At 37.2% G+C, this 23,041-nt stretch overlaps 1 protein-coding gene and 1 long non-coding RNA gene across 18 annotated transcripts in view; one reads left to right on the top strand and one right to left on the bottom strand.

Moving 5' to 3' along the window:
* LOC108757104 overlaps positions 1–19,602 on the top strand; it is a 20,243-nt gene extending 641 nt beyond the window's left edge. The window contains exons 2-3 of the long non-coding RNA XR_001939884.1: positions 9,011–9,020; positions 19,525–19,602. This is a non-coding gene — a long non-coding RNA (uncharacterized LOC108757104). The remainder of the gene's footprint in view (positions 1–9,010; positions 9,021–19,524) is intronic.
* LOC108757099 (plasma membrane calcium-transporting ATPase 2) overlaps positions 1–23,041 on the bottom strand; it is a 105,884-nt gene that overhangs the window by 11,366 nt on the left and 71,477 nt on the right. For 10 of the 17 annotated variants that reach the window (XM_018501442.1, XM_018501439.1, XM_018501438.1 and 7 more), the window contains one exon: positions 9,631–11,355. The exons of 4 other annotated variants lie outside the window; for them this stretch is intronic. In XM_018501442.1, coding sequence (XP_018356944.1) covers positions 10,822–11,355 — 534 coding nt within the window. In that variant the 3' untranslated portion in view covers positions 9,631–10,821. Of the gene's footprint in view, positions 1–9,630; positions 11,356–18,076; positions 18,162–22,305; positions 22,375–23,041 lie in introns of those variants that run through there. 3 more of the 17 variants (XR_001939883.1, XR_001939882.1, XM_018501444.1) reach the window with 3 other exon arrangements.

The following is a 23,041-nucleotide window of genomic DNA, read 5'->3' on the forward strand; positions in this document are numbered from 1 at the left end:
TAGGATATGTACACTAAAATAATTCAAGTATCTTAGTTCTTTCTCCCTCTCTCTCTCTCTCTCTCTCTTTCTCGCTCTCTGTCTTTCTCATGAATAATTAATTCTTACGCTAATATTGCACGCGTATTAATAATCTTTTTGCAGGATATATTAATTTATTATTATATTATTAACTATTATAATTAAATAGAAATTTCAGAAATCTTTTGTGAACTCTCATTATTTTCTATCCAATATGTATAAATTGTTTTTAATATTGCTGAAGTATAATCTTAAGTGGTACGATGGAAAAAATTTCATTGTTGGTCATTTTTATTCTTTCACAATCGAATATAATATTAAATTATATTCTGCATACTTTTACATAGTTTGTCGTAACAAATATTATGCTGCAAGAGAGAACTAAGTCTATAGTTGTAATTAAAATAAATATTACATCTCGTATATAATATTCGCAATTAATTATAAATAAAATACTTATCGCCGGTAGTTGTAAGTTTCAAAATTAAAATTTGTTTTCCTCCTTTATCACAAAAATGTTAAATTTTACATCCTATTTTTTCACAGTTAACTTCATTTTGTTGAATTTTTCCCTACCAATATTTTCCATCGTACCTGTTAAGGATCAACGCAAAGTCCTCGCACAGTTTGTTTCTCACGCGGAACGCGAGCTTGAGGGTTAAGGGTGACACATTCTTGACGGTTTGTCTCATTGAAATGCTGATGTTTGCGTAAGTAATCAGTGTGGCTGTGAGAGTAGTCGGATTTGATTGATTGTGGTGTCGCGTCCTCTCACCGGTGTTAGGACTCTCCTCGCTCGGAAACGCGTCGTCAGTGAGACATCCCCGATATTTCTGAAGGGCTTCCGTTAAAATTCGCGATTCGCAATTTTTAATTTTTTTCACATGACGTAAATTAGATTGCATTGAGTATCATAGGTATGGTAGGTAATTATGTTGAATGACTTTCTTTCTTCCTTTTAGCATTAAACCGCACATCGAATCCGTTCGACTGAAAGCTGAATTGGAGCCGATTGCATCAATACCATTGTTTAAGAATTCCATTGCGATACTCTGTATTTCGCTAATAATGTTGTTCGTATTGCTTAACAATTAATAATTACTATTTGAATAATACTAATTGATACTAATAACAATTGATATGAATTAACTTTTTCAGATGGCTATTAGCTCACCTTCTTAATTAATAAGTTCTTAAAAATAATAAGACCAACAAATTTATAGATAATTTTATATCTATTTAAAAAAGAATCACATATTTTATATTTTGCGTGACGTTCATTGCACGCGACAATTATATTTTGAAATAATTACGATAAATGGGATGAGAGACAAATGTCAGAATATTGGCGTGTAAATCCTTGATCGATCCAATCACCATCTCTCATTCACCTCTTTTTCTAAACTACGCTACGGATAGAATCTATAATCTGGATGGAAATATAGAGAGAAAATCGTCGACTCGGGATAAATTTTTAAAGTTTTGTCGGTGTAATTCGGTCTCGGTGATAAGGGAACAAAGTATGAGCGAGAGTGCCGTGCCAAAGTGAATCAATGTATAGATAGACAAGCGTAGAGAGATATACAGAGAGTCGGTATAAGTCCGTAAGTAGATGGAATTACGAAGAAAAGATGTGCACAAAGTTAGTTGTTGCGTGATCGTTCAGAGTAGAAGATCGATAATTTATTCATTGAATATTCCATCGAAATCAGGCGACAGGATCCGCAACAATAGACGATTTGTTAAAATACATTGCGCAAAACTGAAACCATTTAGATCCGATTCTCGCAATCCGTACATTAATTCATATTAAATTACTTAGAAAGCGTCAAAATTTAATTCCCACAAAGATCGTAATTAATCATAACATAAAAAATTATTATTTAATTATTAATTATTAATTCTCTGAATAAAATTTCAGTCTATTGCATTTCGTATGAAACTTAAAAAATAAGAAATGGACAATCCAATTCCGATCCGAAGACATTGCATTTCGACGAGCGTCTTAGATTACAATAGAAAGCAACGAAAAAATAGGAAGTCACATAATGATAATGAAAAAAAAAATTATTATCTCCGTCGTTACCCGTCATTGTGCATTAGATACGTCAATGAGAGGCATCATTAAGAAGATCAGTGTGCGTATATAATAGTCATAGTGTGGTGTATAGATTGAAAGAGAGAGAAAGAGAGAATTAGCAGAGATATTGTTGGAGATGTGAAGAGTAATAGAGATCGCCGAATTGGTCGATCGATCGAAGGCTCGACGTGGATCGCACTCGACTGTGACGTTCTATTGTATCTATTTCACGTATGTCACTGACGCGGATCAATAATAGATACATAGAATAATAGATAGATGGTCTCCATGATCTCACATGAAGAGATCTTTATCTGCACAGCGATGCACGTCGCGCAAATTAATCGAACGTCCTATCCCGAAGATATGAAACTATATTGGAGATTCTCTTCACGGTCGAAGTCGATAGTACTTTTTCGATCGCTATATTTTCCAGCTGACCTAAACGTCAAAAACGGTCGATCGGAAAAGGAGCATGCGTCGTCCGGAGATGCTGAGAACGAATCGTCAAAACGGAGACGTTTCGACGATCGAATGGAAGGAGGATTAAATCGCGAAGTAAAAAGAGGAGAAAGATGGGGAATGATTCGATAAATCAGTTTGGATCACGAAAATCAGAAAGAGACAGAAACAGATAAAGTGAGACAGAGAGAGAGAGAGAGAGAGAGAGAGAGAGAGAGAGAAAGAGAGAGAGAGATTGATTCAGCAACAAGCCAAGCGTGGAAAAGATTTATCGTTTTATTGACCATCATCGATCATTGTGCAGCTTTCTTGTTTTTCGTGAATAAAGTAACTATGAATCGAGAGAGAAAAAGTTTTCACGGGACCAGTGGCCTGCGGTCCCTTATCTCGCATACACACGTTTTATTCTCTTTCCCTTCTCTTCCATTTTCCTATTTCGCATTTCAGAATCACCGTATTCGTATCTTTTCTTCTTACTCTTTTTTATTTATCACCTCTTTTCATCGGCGTCGCGCAGGAGAGACTAAAAGCGATTCGTACGATTCATCGAAGATGCAGCTCGATGTACTTCGCCTGCTTTTAGAAGCGGAGGGGGTGGTAAACGATAACAATATAAGAAAAGGGAAAGACTGGAGAGGGGAGGGGGAAGGGAGAATGAGGAAGAAAGCGAACTAGGTGTACAAGAGAAATTCGCAGATATCACCCTCTCCGCTGGTCTCCTTTTATCGGACTTGTTATTTGATTAACGTTGTCTTAAACTTTATTTTATATAACAATAATAATAATTAATAATAGTAATAATAATATATATATTCCCTATGCATATCGTTAAATTGATATTCAACTATACATATTTATAATATATTATATATTATATATATATATATATATATGTATATACATACATACATATATATATCTGCTCTCTCTTAGAGTTCATCGATAACAGACTAATATAATGCGTCGATATTAAAAACCAGAATGTCTTCTCTCGTTTACTACAAATCGCGATATTTGATACAGACCCACAGCCTATAGTGCGGACCTACTATAAGTTTTACAAGACGCGTGCGTGTCTTATCGCGAGCCGTGACACGTACGGATTAACGCATTCGCACGCGAAGCGACGCCAATTGTGAATGAGATTCTTCGTTATCACACCGGCCGAAAGGAAACCGACAATGACTGCGTTTAAGCAGAAAAAGCAACTTTGCAACTATTGTAAGATTCTTTAATATGATTGGTTTATACATGTCTCATACAGCACACTTTATCATGAAGGACGTTCTGGGAACAACCTTAGAACGTAGAATGTCCGTAGGACGTCTGCAAGAACATCCCTTGGAAGTGTGTATTATAGAGATTAGATCTAGTGAGAAACTAAGGGAAAAACCAATCATTAAAGAATTTTGTAACAATTGCAAAAAGCTTTTTTTGCTGAACGCAGCCATTACGTCGGAGGTCCGCAAGATCTCGTCGGAAGTAGAACCGGCAGACTGTTCAAATACACAGATTGCGTCGCTTTGTGGCGCGTTTTGTCCTTGTAAGGCCCATGTTACGTTTGTCGTGAATGAATCTTTTGTCGAACACATTACTTTTGTACTTCCATTAAAAAAAGAAGTTAATTCGTGCTTTTGTTATTTTTAATTAGGTGTCTATAATGAATTGTAGACATTAAATTTAAAAAGAATAATTACGTAAAACAGAATATTGGATAAAAAAAGAGAGTTAAAGCTTCCAAAAATGTCGAAATTTCTAGGTAATAAAAAATTGCAAAATCCATTAGACCAAAAAATTAAAAATTATTTTTAACTCAATTAGATGATCCATAGTGAATTATTTTTTAGAAAGGGTCACATAAAGCAAAGAATTTAAATAACAAAAAAATAAAAATTAAAGTTTTAGGGAATCTTAAAATAGGAAATTTAGATAATAGGAAATTACGAAATCTGTTGGATAAATCATATAGAATTATTTTTAACTTAATTATATATCCGCAGGTACTTAAAAAAAGGACACATAGAACAATTTATAGATAAGATAAAAAATAAAAAGTTTCAAAAAACTCTTGCCATTTCTAGATGGTAGGAAATTAGTGGATAAGTCAGGTAGAATTAAAATATTTATGGGTTTATCAAGTCCCTTCTAGGGTTCCCCTAATCTTCAAGCAGCTGATTAGCACGCGCGCGACAAGCTGTTGGAACGAGAAACGTAATACGGACCTCACGTGACTATAAGAGCGAACGGAACTCTAACTCGATGCTATTGAAGTAATTGTAGAGTGGCATGCACCAAGATTCGATATGCACCCACGTCATAAGGACCACCCGCCGATGCGTCCGAAAATTATTTCTGAAACTGTACTAAAAGCAACATTTCCAATCCTTCTCAAATTTTAACAACTCGAATAAAGTCCCATCGTTTTAAATCTAAACGGAATGAATAATTTTGCTGAAGTATACCTAAAAATTTAGATATAAATTTGAAAATAATTTTATTTTTAGAAATATAGATCTAAAAATAATTTTATTTTGATTATTAAAATAATTATGTGAGACGCTCAAATTGATTATTAAAATGTTAAAATCTTTTGTAACATTGTCAGTAACGCTTAAGTTTCTACATGTTTAGTTTGATGATACAAAATTATTTTTAGATTTGTATCTAATTAAATTTTTAAACTTTAGCGAAACCATTCTTTCTATCCAAGTATATCTTATTATATTGGACAATTTTTTATCTTTTCCCTCAAAGATCATAGTCAAAGTGATTTCATTACCAAATATCATATTTGAATCTCGACTGTATTGATTAAAGATTGATCGTTCAACTATTTCCGGATTACTTCCAAGTACTATTTCGTTTCCGAGCAATCAATCGTGTCTTTATAAGCTTATGTTAATTGTACTATACGGTGCGTAGCTCTTAAACTCAGTTTCATTGCGCGGATGATGATTATCAGATCAGCTCGATCAGATTTCTCGATATTCATGTCTGCTCAGCGGGAGGACCCTTATGTCGCGTTATACAGGGGCAGTCGAAAACGTCGCAACCAGGAGAAGACCTAACGACTAAGTTTCTTTTTCACAGCTCCTTCTAGTTCTTATATTTGTATTTTTTGCATCTTTATTTTATCCTTCTTGACGTGGGTTAACGCGCTGGCAGTAGCACACATTTAAAATCAACAATTAGTAAAAAAAAAAAAAAAAAAAAAAAAAACCGTTCTTGATTTAAGTGACTGGTTACAAAAAAGAAAAAAAAAGGGAAGGATCCTCGGTGACCACGTTCCATCTTCCGACGATCGAATCTCGCGTATCTCGTCGATCCTCGAACGAGAGGCTGGAGAGAAGGAGAAGAAGATAGGAATAATCGTGACACTGGGATAATCGCGACACCGCGATGTAATTTCCAACGTTAAAATTAATAATGAATGTTACAGTAAATTAGTCAAAATTTTTAATGAATATTAAATTAAAAATAGAAAATAGAGAATTTTTACTGTTGTCATTGGAAAATCCTGCGTAGCTACAATTATCCTACTGTCAATTTACCTTATCACGTAGAATAAATAACACTTGTAAAGTAAATTTTTCCGATCTTTGAGTTCCGGCCTCGACGTTTCGAGGAAGACACGGTCAAAGAAACGGATAAAGCCGAAGAAAGGAACAATAGTGGGATAAATAACGTAGATAACGAGATCCGACAATTTAAGTACATTCCTTCATTCTGGACGAGGGATACTCCCTCTTCGCGGGAAAATGGAACGTGGAGAACCAGCAGAAATCAGAACCGACATAAATTCTGTCGGCTCGAATTTTCCAACGCTGCTATGACAAGGGAAAATACATCTCGCATCGCGTTGTAACGATTAAAAGAGCAAAATAATAAAATAGCGTCGGAATTTAAGCCTATCGTGATTGTGCGTCGATTTCCATCCAAGCAGAGCAAGTCCTGATAACGTCAAAGTGACATTAAAATAAATCGTAAATGATTGACTTTTAGTAATCATTTTGAAACCATTTTGACGTTATGTTAATATCATGGAGTGCTTTCGAATTTCTTGTCATATCTTAACATGAATGTATACAGGAATGCACAAAGTGTAGCGACTCAATTGGAACAAAATGTATACGCTGTGCAACGTTTTGAATAGAGTTAAATTAAATGTAGCTTTTTCCGCATTGAATGGAAAAAAGTAAAAGCCGGCCACTCAACTTTATTTATAGTCGCAATTAATAACGTTGTCACTATTGATTGTCACTAAAAACATAAGCTTACACAGCCGACTAATAGCTTTCGGGCTGAGTACGGATGTGTAGTGTTATTTCGACGATTATCGGCAATTGGAACGCAACACGGAAAAAAATAGATTTAGGTGATTCAGCTTATTATAAGCTTATTATATTAACAAATTTGCTATACTATTACAACAAATATAATACTCAATTTTATTCAACTGTACAATTTTATTATTTAACATAGAAAACTAGCAGTCCGTATATTACAGCTGTAGATTTGCTGAATCAGTAAAGTTTTTAGTTGTTTCAACAAATCTTTTTTTTCCGTGAAGGTGTACACGAAAGTGTCCAGTGATTTTACAATTGGAAAGCACCCGCGGTGATTTGTGTGCTCTGCTTGAACATCATCCCGGGGCCACGAAAACTCACGGCGGTGGCGATTCCCTGGAATGCCGATCGACGACGAATTTCGGTCGACGCGTTCATTAAGGAAGGCGCGCTCGCAGCTCCTTCCCCGGCACAGGGACTCCCTCGACTTTAAGTTACAAGATTTATAAATAAAAAGAGAAGCGCGCGCGACGAGTTGAGTAAAATTAAATTAACTTACATTACAATATCAAGAGCGAGAATGCTCCTCCATCTCTCCGTCCGTAACGACATCGTCGTACGTTGTTGTCGCGTATATATTTATTCGCCGCTCGATCACACTCGACGCTGTCGCTCGGCAAAGAAGAATATTGGTAACGAACCGTCCTATGTATATAGTTCCCGGTCACATCATTATTTTTCTCATCATACGTTCAGCTAAATAACTTTTTTTTCCTCTTACTTATATTTCTCTTATTTCTTCTTTTTCACTCGAACGAGAAAGTGGGGACGGGATTCTCTGTCGGACGACGATTCCCAACACTCTGAGCCCCCGCGATTCGTCTCGGGCAGTCGAGAGAGAAAGAGAAAGAGAAAAGGATAGAAAGAAAGAAATTGAGGCCCTATATCCGCCAGAATCGCCGACGGAATTCGGTTCTTCGAAATAGACAAGAAGAGACATAGACAAGAGAAAAAGAGAAAGAAACAGAGGGGATGAATGAATGTTTTCACAGAACGCGAGGGAGACACGCCGAGAAGAGAGGATTCGAGGCGGGGCCGGATGTACTGTGACGCGGCCTACTTGGGGATCATACGTCTAGTTGAACTTATTTTTTTTTTTTTAATAGACAAACATTAGAAATAATTAGTTACTCCTCTTTAAAACATTCATTTTCTTAATGGCACACTTAGAAGCTATAAATTAAGGATAGTTTATTAAAATCTAATATTTCTGAAATTTTCTGTAAGATATATTAAAGTAATAAAAAAATAATATTTCCGAAATTTATAAGTTTAAGGAGAATAGTAAAAGAATCTTTATAAAAATTAACTGTGCGATTAAAATTGGGCGTTTTTTTAAATCGAAATTTATGAAAAATATACTTTTTGAGTATCTTGCATTTCGTTTCGGCTTCAACTTGCTAATTATTCTTGATTTTCTGCTTGACCAGCGACACGTAGAACCAGGCCCGCTCACGAGAGTGACGGTTGATGAAGTTGTGAAGATAGAGAAGAGATCGAGGCGTGATGGTGAAGATGTAAGTACATTCAGCCTCGAGTCGCGTATACGTTTCCTGACGTCGCATATACGCGAGAAGATTCGTGGTAAGTGGACCTTCTCGGATACCTTTCGATTGTCGACCGCGAACGAGCGATTACTATCGTTCGAAGCGGCGCCGAAACGCGCGTCTTTTATCCCCCGAACGAGGGCGGAAGATAATTTCTCTTCTTTGTTAGTCGCACTCGCGAAGGGCAGTTAGAAGTGTTAATTCGCGAGAATTTATCTCTGTCGAGGTAGATTGTCACCGGTAGCGTCATCATTGTCGTCCTCGATAATCCATTGGATCGTCATCGGTCACATCACGCAGTCATCAAACGAACAGACATTCACATTCAATCCCAAATAGGCAAGCAAACGAATGACGGGGGTGATCACTGCTGACCGTCAAATTGGCGAACACAAGTGTAAAAAGACTTCCTGAAATACTACATACAAATTGATTTTTAGGATATCGGATACTTTTTTCAGTCACACACAATGTAGAAAAAGTTATTTTTGATATATTTATGGGATACATAATCTAATTTTTTAATAAGACTTTTATTGTTCAATTAAAAATAGTTTTTTTTTTGTAGATAAGAGAGAAAATACACATTTTTTATTTTATAGAATTTTTTTCTGTAAAAAAAATACACTATAATACATAAAGAGTTAAGTAGGGCTAATTTTTTGTAATTTTATTATATCACCAATTATTAGTCAGTAGTAAAAATAGGTAGATGGATAAATAAGTAAACGGTTGTACGAGGTCGGTTTATAAGCGGACAAGCACTTAAGCGCTGTCTACGTTTGTCAAGTATACGGATAAAATACTATTTTCATGTACGGACATCGTCATCTCTCCGAGATAATCAATTTGGTCGTTTAATATATAATATCAGACTTTACACGGGCTGCGGCAGCTTGCTATTTGTTGCCGATTCAACGAAACATATACAAAATTTTTATTTAGAAAAACTCTTAGAAAAATTAATCCCGTTTACTAATATCTTGTAGTGGCATTTGGAAACGTTTCTATTTCTATTAACTGCATTATTGACTAGATCTCTTTTACACTGATATTTATATTTCTTATGTAAAAGTTAGTATTCTAAAATTTTCGAACTTTTCAATAATTGTATCCTTTATACCGAAATATTTCGTTTTTATCACTTTCTTTATTTTTATAACCGTTTATTCGCTTAGTCTTTTACTAAATAAAAAACGTTGCTACTTCTAGTGTTAAATACAATACTTGAGACGAAAATCTCTTGTCAAATAACGTAATAAAAAATGTATTTAATTAAACATCATGGCATAATTAATTAATGGACTGTTTTCGGGAATGTTTGGAAGTATTTCGCAAGTTACGCGGCAAAGTGATATATCGAAATTATATTTCGTTTTTATTTTTTTTATAGCAGATAATCGCGTCGCAGCCCGTATCATCGTCATTCAATGAACGATGGAACTCCGGAACGTTACCCTAAAATGCGAAAATAGTACTTTCACCAATGAACACAGAGTCGGGGTATGGGAAAAAAGCAGTAGAAAGCGGGACCCCTGTATATCATCTGATATAGTGTACAGCCCATGCACGAAAACGTGCCATTCGCAAACCGTCGCGATATTCGCGGGGCAAAATCCCTCTCCATTTTGGCAACCATTTCTTCCTTGCTTCCTCACCGACCGCAGTCTCGTCCGTTTTAAGTACTTAGTACAGCATTCTCGATTTTAGCGAGAGTACGTGATTTGCGAATGTCGCGCTTTGTTCGTGTGTGTAGGCATTATCCTCCAAATTGGCGCGTTTCGACCCCTTTGAGATCAGATCAGGTCCGCCGTCCCCATTGAGCGAGTGGTAAAAAAATTTTTTATCGGAGATGCAGAAAGGGACGACGGAAGAGAGAAAGAATCAAGGGGGACAGAGAACTCGGCGACCGAAACGAGCAAGATCGTTCGGTAAGTACGCTCCCGGAAAGAGAGATAAATGATGACGTATCTTGAAAGTGTAGAGAAGAAATAGAGGGAACGCGTGAAACGAGAGTGTGTCGATATCATTTATGTGAACAATGATACCCTCGCTTTATCGATCGAATGAGACGAGGTCGCAAGATCGAGCGAGATCTCACGATGCATATGAGGGCGAGAGATTACAGGGATAGAATATGTATTTACAAGTCCCTCTACACAGTAGAGGGAGAGAAGAATGACGGGCGAAGGAAATGAAATAAGGGATATCAAATTAAAGGACAAACAGACAGCAAGAAACGGCAACGGGAATGAAGTTAAATGATAAAGCTCTAAGTCGCAAATAGACGATGAACAAAGAATATGGAAAAGGATGGAAGGAGGCTGTGGAATGAGACGATACATAGAGAAGAGAGAGAAAGTCTTTAGATGCTGGTCTCGTGCACGAGCTTGGTCAGCTCCGGTAGAACCAAGTTGTTGGAACTCAGAAGCAGGGAATTCCCAGTGTTGTCTCTATTGCTGCTCATCGGCGCCATGTGGTTGGGACTCAAGGGTTGATTAGGGGCGTTACTAGAGGGGGATCTATTGTCGGTGATGGTATTGGTGATGGTGTAATGATGATTGTACGCGTTGGCCGGCCCGGTCACGCTCAGCAACAACGGTGAGGCGGGGCTGTTGAGGGACTGTTGCATCCTGGCGGATCCTTTGTAGTTTGTCTCGTAATCCTGACTCATCATCGGCTCGGCACTCCTATTAGAGGACTTGTTGTAGGCGGCGTTCTGCGCGGTGGTGGTGGTGGTGTTTGTCGGGTCTTCGTCAATGTATGTGAAGTCAGAGAGTGGTCGGGGCCCGGTGTGGCTGCGTGAACTGCGCATACTGTGTAAGCTGTGTAAACTATGGACAGAGCGACGCTCCTCCAGATCTTCCAGAGTCGACTTGAACGCTCTGATTACTCGAAGCTGCAAAAACAGGGAAGGACGTTCTATCAGGAAGCGAGGAGGCAAGCCAGCAACACACAAGCACGCCGTATATTCGTTTTTTTTTTCTTTTTTTTCGCGCAGAGGTGTGTTACGGTATGTCCCCCTTTTAACTTTATTGAGTGTCCCCTGAGTGTCGGCGTACTTCTGGTCTTGTCGTTGTTCTGGTAGCTGTAGTCGTGTTTTTATGATTATACAGAGATGTGCGTTTTTTTTTTAATTTTAATTTTAATTTTTTTAGAGTAACCGCGAATGTGTTTATCTCTCCTTTTTTTCTTTTTGTCCGTGACATGAGTTCCTTCGCCTGTCGACTTGGTTGCATTTCACCCGAATTCGTAAGTTAAACATCGGGGGTAAACTGAGCTAAACGGGAGGAATGTTGTTAGAGTATGTCGAAGGGACTTCAAATTCTCTCACAATTTCGCTATACCATCGAATAGTGCAAGCTAGAATTATACGGACTCAGTTACCGTCATCACATGCGCAATCTACATCAATTTTATGCGTACCTACCTACCGCACGGCGATTTGTGGGGTTTCGTGATAAAGTTCGTAATCGGAACCAACACGACCGAATGCGGACAACGCGCGAACGTCCTTGTAGATGACAGAGCCTCCTTTCATCATCTCGAGGGTGTTAGAGACGCTAATAACGAGCGTCATTATCCCTTGCGATCTAAGTTTGACCGGGAGCGATCGCAAATGAGAACGAAACAATAAGATATGAGATTTGTTCTTTTTAACTCAACTTCTTGCACAGTTCATCTTTTCTCTTTTTCTTTCCAACGTGGAGCAAAAGAAAAAGAGAAAAGATAAATCGTGTAAGAAGTTCAGCTAACAAGAACAGGCTCATAGTAATGGCGGATAGGGCCAAAAGGATCATTAAAAATACAAATGAGCAAAGCAAATCATATTCTATCAAATTTAAACTGAAAATCGTAAGTTACATTCAAAAATATTATTAAACACCAAGATTTGTTTAATTATAAATAAATATGGCTGTCTTCGCTTATTTGTGTTGGTTATTTCTCGGTCAATTGCCACTTACTATTTAAAAATATTTCAATATCTTTTATTCTTCTTTACTTACTAATGTCCGATTTTAATTCGGGAATGGCCACCTGGGATATTTTTATATCCTAGACGTGAAAAAATTTTGTTTCGTTATAAAATATTGTTTTGGATATTGTTTAACTTTTTTTTTCTCTAGTAACTATTTATTTAAATATGCAATTCCGTCGAAAACTCACAATAAAAAAAGCGCCATACAAATTAAAATCTTAATTTTTTTAAAATACTGTCATAATAAGCTATTTAACGTGCTTTTCCAGTTTAAAATTTGTTTGGTTTCTACTTTTTTTTCAGAAAATTGTAATTAAATCTATATTTATAATGTTCTCAAATACTAATAAATTGAAAATCAATAATATATGTTAATAATTGTGTGACACAATCTATGTTGTTAATAGTGATTTTAATTGGGATATAATGACATCACGTAATCATTTATGTCAAAAAAAATCAGACTATTTCCAGGTTAAGAATATCAGTTAATGTTAATTAGCAATACTAGGTTTAATTATAATTTATGGTTCTAAAAAAAATAATAAAACACTTCAACCAAATCATTTAAAATCAAATCAATGAAAATGATTTCACAAGTAGAACGAAATAACAGAATATTCATTAGAGAAAGTCTTTTGCGTAAATTACTATACTTTTTAGAAGATCATTGTTCTTACCTTTGTTCCAATTAACTCGACGATACATACATATTTGAAAAAAATACATCGAAAAAATATACAATCAAAATAATTGAAATTATTCGCAAAATGCAACCTAGTCTAATACCTTTTTCTCTACGTCATCAAGATCTGTATCAGGTTGCATTTCGTTTACTGCAATAAAAAAATTGTGTCTGGTTGCATTAATTAGAATTTTTGTTCAAAATGGACAAATCTAAATATTCTACTTGAATCCATTCCAGTGAAGATAATCAGAATTCTGATCGATATGATCGAAAATCTTCTGGTTCCTCCATTTTTAACCAGAATTTTTTCTCAGTAAATCATCATCTGAATAACAATCGATATAGATAGAAAATAATCATAAAAAAAAAAAAATAAATAAATAAATCAACAGACAGCCACCCTCTCATCAGCGATCGCTCCGCGACTCATTTCGACGCCAAAGGAAGCAGAACTTCGCGCGATTACGGGGGTCGAAAATAGTTTCGTAATAGTTACCCAATTAGGAATGGTCCGCAACAGTCCTGAACCGTTCGCGAGCGAGTTTGCCGAAGCATTCGCACGCTTGTAACCGCTCCTCTACGGCTTGGAATGTCAATAGAGTATATAATAGGGGTAAGACAGAAGCTTCAGACAGAGACAGACATAGTGTGGTTTTGGTGATGTTGGTGTAGTACGAATAACAATTAGTAAAGCGAAGGAGCACTAACGGAGATTAAGAATATAATGCACGTTCGTGACAGAGAGAGAGACAGGGTGGGTCAGTTGCTTTTCCTACATTATAAGTAATCTTCGCGGTAGTAATAGCTTCACGCATGGTAGCCAGTTTCGACACACTGTGTGCGGTTTCAACACTTAACGTTTTCTCTACGTAACTACGCAAGTCTCATATGCTGTGATCAGACATGTTCTCTTGCTAAAGATTAGGAGAGACAATTCAGAGCAGATTGAAACGGTCTCTCCGGTCGTTTTGTTCGTGTTTCAAACGTTCGAGTGTCCGTGAGAGAGGAAAAAAATTGTGGTCAACGCCAGATCAGACAGGACATTCGAGATAATAAAAGTTCCTTTCGAAGAAGTGGAATGTAAGAAACTAGAGTGAAAAGAAACGCGAAAAATCTCAATGAGATCATCACTGATTTAAATTATGGAGAGATTTTTCTTCTTTCGCGTCTCTTCGCCTCGAATATGCTCGATCTGGCTCTGACCTTTCCAACGCTCGATGCGCGAAGAAGCATCTCTCTTCTCGCGATCGGAGTCACAATGCATGCTAATAATCGCGCTATAATAATCGATTGGGGGGATTCGTTTATCTTGTTTTTCTTTGTTCACAACAACACAGATCAAATAAGTGTAACGTGTTAAACCCTCTAGTTGGCACTCGATACGAAACAACGGCGGTGTTAGATCTCGGGCAAACAGAAAATAAAATCGATGCATAAATTGGCCAACCGTGCATACACACACTCACACACTAACAAAAAGGGAACAGAAGAAAGGTAACGGGAGTTTCAAATTGGATCGACAATGGTCCTCTTTACTCGAGAGAAACTAATTAATGAGAATTAAATTAGACATGAATATCCTTAATGTGAAGTGTGTTATTTTAACGTGTTATATTAACCCGCCAGAGCTAATGCCAAAATCTATAAAAGTTACTATTAGGATCCATTTAATTTGTTTTAACCTGCTATCTGCAATCTTTTCTTTGTACGTGCAAAATTTTAATCTCAAATTCCGAAATAAAAGAAAACACAGAATCAGGTTTTAAAATATCTTGTAATATTTATTTAATAATATAATAGAGATGTTGAAAAGTAACTCTAAACTTTTTCATGTTTTTTTTTTAAAAGCTAGAATTAAAAAACTTGGACTGGATAAAAAAAACCAGATTGCAAACGGAGAGTTAAAAGCACTACATTACAAATCCAAGTGTGTAATAAGTGCCTTCACATATGTGTATGTGTGTGTGTGTGATTTGTTTTCTGTATAAAAATAACATTATATATTACTCTTTAAAACTTTTAGATAAAATTATCATTCTAAAGAATGAAATCTTATTTTTAAAGAATGAAAATTGAACCACTCTTTTTCAAGACTCAATTTTCATTCTTTAGAATGAGATTCCACTCCAAAAAATTTAATAAAGAGTATATCATACATTCAAATGTGTAAATCTATTTTTATGTATGCAGTTCAGTATGTTACTTTTACGGAAAATTAAAAAAATCACACTCATGTAAAGGCACTTACAGTGAAATTAATTTTAACGAACCAAAATGATACAACTCGTATTAAAAATAATACTAAATTAATTAAAATATTTTAATAATTATTCAAATTTGCAGGTACAACATAAAGAAAATGTAATTGACATTTTTGGCAGAGATCATAATTGAGTGGATCCAGTGAATCTTACCATTAGCTCCACAGAGTTAAATCGAGAAAAAACCTTTTGACGTTTTAGATTTATCAGTCAATCTTCCCAAAAAATTTTATGCGTGGCGAATAAAAATTCCACGTAAAATGTCGAGTAACAATAATAAATAATAAAACATGTATTATCGAAATAGAGACAACAATCAATTTCGCTAATAGCTCGACTGAGAGATTGTTTTCCGGCTCACATGTATATTTGTATTGATAGCGTATATTGACTCGTGATTACATAGACTATAGAAACGGATTTAGGATCAAGGATACCGCCACGTGATAGAAGGACTGGTGCGCACGATGCAGCAATGCTACTTCATTCAAGTTTGCAACCCTTCTTCCTACTTAATAACACAGCACACCATTGAGATCTACGACGTTACCTCAATTCTCGAGGGTTACTACGACATCGACCACCGACCTAGAAAAAAGTTCAAAATCGACGCACAAGCCGTTTCCTGGCGTTCCTGCCGCATCGAGAGAAGAGACCGATCAATGAATGGTAAAAGCGGAGAAAGCTAAGATTTTTGATCGCTGGAAATCGTTTGGGAAAGAGGAGAAGGGGTAAGCATTTAAGCGTTATCATTCGCGTTGATAAAAATCAGTGATTTAGTATCCATGATCGTATCCATGAACGAACAAATCAATAATCTAACTGGTATTACTATTTAAAAAAAAGAAAGAAAAAAAAAGGAGAAAAATGTACGGTCGATCAGACGAGGAAGAATACGAGAGTGACAATTTTGATACATCTGGAATGATCTCGACGCGAAATCATCGCGACAGTTACACACACGAAGGAGAATCGAGGGAAGGGAGATGGGGAAAGGACAGGGAGATACAGAAACACACAGCACACTCAGACACTATGCTACTGAGAAAAAGAAAGCACGGGCAGGTCGGTGGATCTGCCGGGTAATATCGCGGTCCCCGACAGACGGGGAGGGCCCACCGACCGCAACCCACACCCCCCTGGCTACACAAAGAAAACATATTAGTGTGACGTAACACTTCGTTCAATGTAATAGTAATCCGTGCATCTCGAATCGTCGTCGTCGTGACATCGCCGCCGAAAAACGCGGGTCGACGACGCGCCTCTCGGGAGGACGGGAGAGCCGTCCATGTCGTCGCCACGACGAACCTCGTCGTCGTCGTCGTCATCATCATCATCATCAATCATCATTACATCAATCGGAGTCAAGAGTCTCCGGTCTAGTTACTAGAAACCGATCGGCTTCCAGGGCCGATCCGCACAGAGCGATCTGGAATCGCTGTGGGAATCTCGAAAGCGTCTAAGAATCTCGGAGAGCTGAATCTCCCAGCGCCACCGCAGCATGCCGGGAACGCGTTCCTCGACACGTCACCGGGGTCGAAATATTAAAATATTATATATCGGATATAATATTAAAATATTACGTCCGTTTCCACTAATACATTCTTTAAATTCTTTAGAGTGGACTCTCACTTTAAAGAATGAAAATTGAACCAGTCTTGAAAAAAAGTGATTCAATTTTCAATTTTAAAGGTATTCCAGTATTTACAGTCCATTTTATCTTTCTCTTAAGTAATGTCTTAAAATGCGACTCGCTGATTCGTTCATGACATCTTAAGACAGTTTTAAATATAAGAATCGACTATAAATACTGATCTGAGTTTCGTTTTTCAGAATGAGAAATTCACTCTAAAAGTTTTAGAAAGTAGATTAATCCTCCAGTGGGGATTTATATTTACTATCTCCATCTGCAATCTGGATCTTTTTTATACAGCCTATGTTCTTTTTACCGTTCTAAACTTTAAAAAAATATAGTAAAGCCTTACTTTTCTACTACATAATCAAATAGCTTTCTCGATAATTTTTGGAGAAGAAACTGGAATTTTATCTCCTTTATTTCGGACTGATACTGAAACTTGATAGTGAAATTCGCTTGTGCTAAAAAAGATCCACATTGCAGACGAAAGATTAATTTAATTTTACTTTTTATCTTCTTTTAGTTTTCAAAATTAGCAAAAGATAAGGAATAAATTAAATTGAGACCAAATTTAATCTACATTGATAGAAATGAGCTTAAAGCGGTAATTACACTAGATTTTGCGATTGTAATTAGTGATTGCCAATTACTTTTAACCAATTAGAGCAAAGGAATCATCGAGTTGCTTTACTCTAACTAATTGAAAAGTAATTGTCGATCACCAGTCACAATTGTACAATCTCTAGTGTGATTACGACTTAAAACGAATTGTGCTCGTCGAGGCTCGTTCCCGTTTGCATTCGGCGCGGGCGATCCGCGCCCGAAATCAAATGCGAAAAATTTCTGAACAGAGAGGGAAGGAGAGATCAAGACGGCGAGACGTTTCCATCGTGCACGCACATCGTGTGTTACGCACGTCGACGATCCGTCGTGTATAACGATATTATATGTAGTAAGGTAAAATATAATATGCGTACACGCGTACTGGCGGGTTTTTTGATGATTATAACAACGTATTATATGTACGGCAGGCGATCATCTACATGAGCTACGTACTTGTTTGTACTCCGACAGGATAAGTGTGGCGGCGGGCAAAACTGCCGCCCCGTTATACCTCAGTCTCTCGAATGGGTTCCGCTGGCTAACAAACCACAAATTATAACCATCAGTCTCGGCACTCGCTTTCGTTTCCACATCTTCGCTAAAACACTACTTTTTTTTTTCTTTCAGCGCGCACAATTAGCAGCTGTTTTTTTTTTTTTTTTTTTTTTTTTTGGCCGCGGATTGCATCGGCGTTCGCTAATGACCATCTCCATCGCGTTTTCTCCATTTTCGTTTCTAATATAATGTATTTTGTGCGTGTGTGATATATGTATGTGTGTTTACATGTATGTACGTGAGAGAGAGAAAGAGTAGGTGCATGAGTAGAATGTTTTATTGTGTCTTTTCCCTCCTGTACGTGTCGCACACGTGTCGACGAATAGATTATCATGTGACGCGCGAATCTCTCATTTCTTAGCACGTCTTCCTCTTTTTTTCACCGTTTTTCACACTGCAATTCTTCTACAGAGGCAGAAAAAGGGCGATTTCTCCCTCTCAAGCGAGAGAAAGAGAAAGAAAGAGAAAGAAAGAGAGACAGAGAGAAAAAGAGTTTCGAATGAGAGATCGAAAGAGGAAAACCGAGCACGACTGGAATCGTGGAACATGTCAAAGTGCACATATCGCAGTCACGATTTGAGTGTCGCATCATTCAAGCAATTCGAGATTCGAGATATTACACGTATCGAATGAGAAAAGACCGCTGCTAGTCAGGTGTTGCGTTTCATGACGAAAGTTCGAAAAATATGACAACTGCTGCAGCTTATTTTTTAACATCTCGATCACCGTTAACCTTTGCAAAAGGCGGGGATTTATTTTTAAAATTTTATAACTTTTCCTTGAGAGATTCTTTAAGATTAGTTATAATTTCATTATTTCATTCACTCTGAAAAATCGGTTTTGATTGAATGCTACGTAATGTTTATATAATTCTCACCATGTTGGGGTTAATATTAACATCAACATGGTGTGGATTAAAAATCCCTGGTATTTATATCAACTACGGATTTAAAACCCATGGTGTTCAATCCATACCACGTTTGTATTAATATTAACATTAACACCAATACAGTGAAGATTATATGTATAAACACCGTATGGTGTTAAATTCACAGAAATATTTTTTAGAGTGTTGTATTCTTTGTCTCAAAATATGACAATGTTTCAGTGCCACTATATATAGTGGCTTCCCCGTTCTAGTAAAGGTCAAACAGTATTCTTGTATTCTTCTTTCGACTCAAACGAGCAATATTAAAATAAATATCGCGAAGTTAATTGAACGTAAGCTACGTTAAATTCGTTGGACTTCGAGGTATCCAGATATACTCCGGGCTAAAAGTTTGGAAACACTTTTTCAAAAGTGTCAGTGGAGTTCAGCAAGATGTTTATTTCGCTACTGTTGAAAGTTTTCTTCCCTGATTGGAGTATACTTTTAGATCTAGAGAAATAGTCTTGTTTCAGCGAAGAAAACTTGCAACAGTTGCAAAATAGACATTTTCTGAACGCAGCCATTTTTGAGATTACTTACTCAAATATCCATAATAACGCGTTTTTTTAAATATTTCTCCATATTCAATAACAGTTATTGAATCTACAAAATTATTTTTAAAAATACAAAATGCAGCTTGTAAGATTCTATTGTAAGATTCTTCAGTATGATTGATTTTTATCTTTCACTCTTTATTAGAGTTAAATGTTTAAAAACCAATCATATATTAAAGAATCTTACAACAATTGGAAAGCTACTTTTACCGCTGAATGCAGTCATTGTTATGGATATTTGAGTAAATAATCTCAAAAATATCAATTTTTAAAATTTCTAAACTTTTGCCTTGGAGTGAATATCCTCTGAGCGAATTTTTCTCAAAATCGAGCGACACTCTCATCGAAAATAGATGGAGCACCAAGACTCGCATTCGGTGTCGACTCCAGTCGTCCGAGCAAATATCGCAGAAAATTGGAATCGAGTTCAAAATTTTGAGGAATTGATAGCGCAGATACACGTGTGCTGACGATCATTGACGCGGTTTCGAGTAGCGGGAGTAGAGAGAAAATTTCGATGTACCGTCTGTAGAGGGATGTACGAGAAAAAGTAGAGTGTAAGACTCGACGAGCCGAATTCGAGAAACGCGCGATCGAGCGCGCGCTCTCTCGCCGTACGAACGCCGTTGGAAAAAAATTCTTTTCTTTCTTTTCGTTTTTTTTTCTTTTTTTTTTGGCGGAGCGTTTCGGTGTCCGAGCGAGTTGTGTTTGTCCCTCGCATCGGTACAGAACGCACAATGCAATATATATTGAATATACAGATATATATATACATACACACTGTGCCACGTTAAAGATACGCACAATAATTGAAAAAAAAAAAAAAAAAAATACATGTCACACGCGCGCACATCGATATACAACGTACGGTAATAACATCGTACATCACGTGTTAATCATCACAGCAATGCTCACACTGCAGTAATTAAAAAAACAAATAAAAGAAATGAGAAAGACAAAAAAGGGGAAGCAAATGTACACGGCGTGTGTGTAGAGAAGGGCCGGCCGACCGAGCGAGTCGTACGCCGGAAATGAAAGAAAAAAGAAAACGATGCTCACACAAGAAAGCGAACACAGATCCAAAACAAAAAGAAGGAGACTTGTCCAGTGTTCCAGTGTGCTTTGGTTTCGGCCGTTCCTTGGAACGTTAGTTAACGTTAATCGGAGCTCAACTGATCCTCCGTCTCCTCCCGAAGATAGAACCTGCAGCAGCTAGAACATAGACATCTCTGACTGGGAATCACCGAAACCTCAGTCAACCTTAACTAACATTTCTGGGAACAGCGCTGTTGTATCGAGGAAACGGGTAGCACACACCGCGGTTATTTCATAGCGCCGTACATCTCTGATCACGTCACTCCGAAAGCTGTGCGGCTCGCTCTTGGCTGTTCGATTCCAAGTCAGCTGACGAGCGCCTCCAAACGCGCCAAAATAAGAATGAAAAAAAAAAAAAAGAACGCACACAAACACGTACATGCAACATCTTAGTGGAACTGAGGCGGAAAAGAAAAACGAGGAGAAAGAGCGGGGAGAGGAGCAGAAAGATGAATGGAGACTGGGAGGGGCAAAGAGGAGGAGAACGAAAAGATAGAGAGAAGACACGTAAAAAAGAAAGAAGTAATTCAGGTAAAGGGAGACAATCGAGAGAAGCGTATGACGGCAGCCAAAACGGTCGTAATCGTTAATGTATATCCATCGAACGTCAAAGCCATCAATCGATGTCTCTCGCGGCAACGAACAACAACAGCCAGTGGCGGTTCCCAAATCCACGTGGGCGGTGGCTGGCTGCTTTTTTTTTTTTTCTTTTCTCATTGTCGCGCGTAAACGGGAGGCGTGTTTTACCGTACATGCGCTCCATTAGCGTCTCGCTTGACAGAGATACAGGGGACAGAGGAGTTGGTGACATTGGGAGAAGCGATATACGATCGGATCGTACACGTGCGATCGTATTACGCGACACAGGATCCACAAGACTAAGACAGAAAGAGAAAGAAAGTGAGAGGCTGGTGCGGTGGTGGTACAGAAAGGAAAAAAAAAGAACAAAAAGAGAAAGATACATCAGGAGCGATATAATTAGCTGCCGCAGTGACAATAATCATGGCGATGCAAATTGCTCGACGCCGATATATATATATATACTGGCTGCCGGTTTTCTGGTCTTCTTTTTTTATTTGTGGAGGATAGTTTAGAATCAACCACAAAGACGGGTGTCGCATGTAATAATATATATATGTATATATATAATAAGCACACGGGCGAAAAATATTAATCGAAACTCGCAGTCCGCAAGCACTTACTTGTTAAACAAAATGCAGACATTGTGAGACGTGTGTAGAGAGACAGATAAGTAGTAATAAGTAGTAGTAGAAGAAAGAGAGAGAGAGAGAGAGAGAGAGAGAGAGAGAAAGATAGAGAACACAAAAGGCAAACTAAAAAAGGTCTGCTTGTAGGAAATCATAGTACATGGTACATATCGATCAAAAAAGTGTTCGCAAAAAAAAAAGTTAGAATATATCAGAGGAACCAAATAAAGACGATGAAAATATATATGTATAGATAAATATAGAGAGAAACGGTTAATCATATTATTTAACACGGTCAAACAATGAGCAAACTTGCGGATGATAGTGGACTTGCGGACTAACCATGTAGTAATCCTGAGAAGGGGATCTGCCTGTCACAGATACATTCTGCACCAGAGTTCTATTGCTCGTCTGAAAGTAGGTGACACATCCAGTTTTACATCATTAGCTTCACGTGACATTCCAGGGTAATTGTATTTTTTTTTCTTTTTTCTTGTTCTATCTCTTTTCTGTCTTTCTTAAATCGTCTGTTCGATTTTCCGTTCTGTTTTTTTTTCCTGTTTTCTTTGTTTTTTTTTTTTTTTTTTTATATATATATATTAAAGCCGTTCTATATTAACGTGTGCTTCTCGTGATATTGAACACTTAATGACCGTTGACTGTGCGAGACAGACGAAGTTACAGAGAAAAAAAGGGGAAGAGAATGTAAAGAGAATAGAAAGTACGTATAGTGTAGCTATATATAATATATATAATATAAAGTAGAGAAAATTGGTAGAGAGACAGACAGAGAGAGAGAAAGGAAATATACGTATTCGCCGCGAGTTTTTCTAGATGGACTAGAATTTCTTACATACGTTGCGTGCAACTCATCCGTTCTACATTTTATTTTTAAATCGCATCGTGACCGGCTGTAACGGAGCTGCAACGGACCAGCGACAATCGTTTTCTTTGTCGCGCCACAGCCCGAGCCGCCAAAGTGATTGACAGTTAGATATATAGACAGATATTTGACATTACTGCAAAAAAATTCGCTGCGCAATCATCGTATAGAGTTTATCGGGTGTTTCGGGGATTC

This window comes from Trachymyrmex septentrionalis, unplaced genomic scaffold (genome assembly GCF_001594115.1).
Source record: "Trachymyrmex septentrionalis isolate Tsep2-gDNA-1 unplaced genomic scaffold, Tsep1.0 scaffold132, whole genome shotgun sequence".
Taxonomy (NCBI): Eukaryota; Metazoa; Arthropoda; class Insecta; order Hymenoptera; family Formicidae; genus Trachymyrmex; species Trachymyrmex septentrionalis.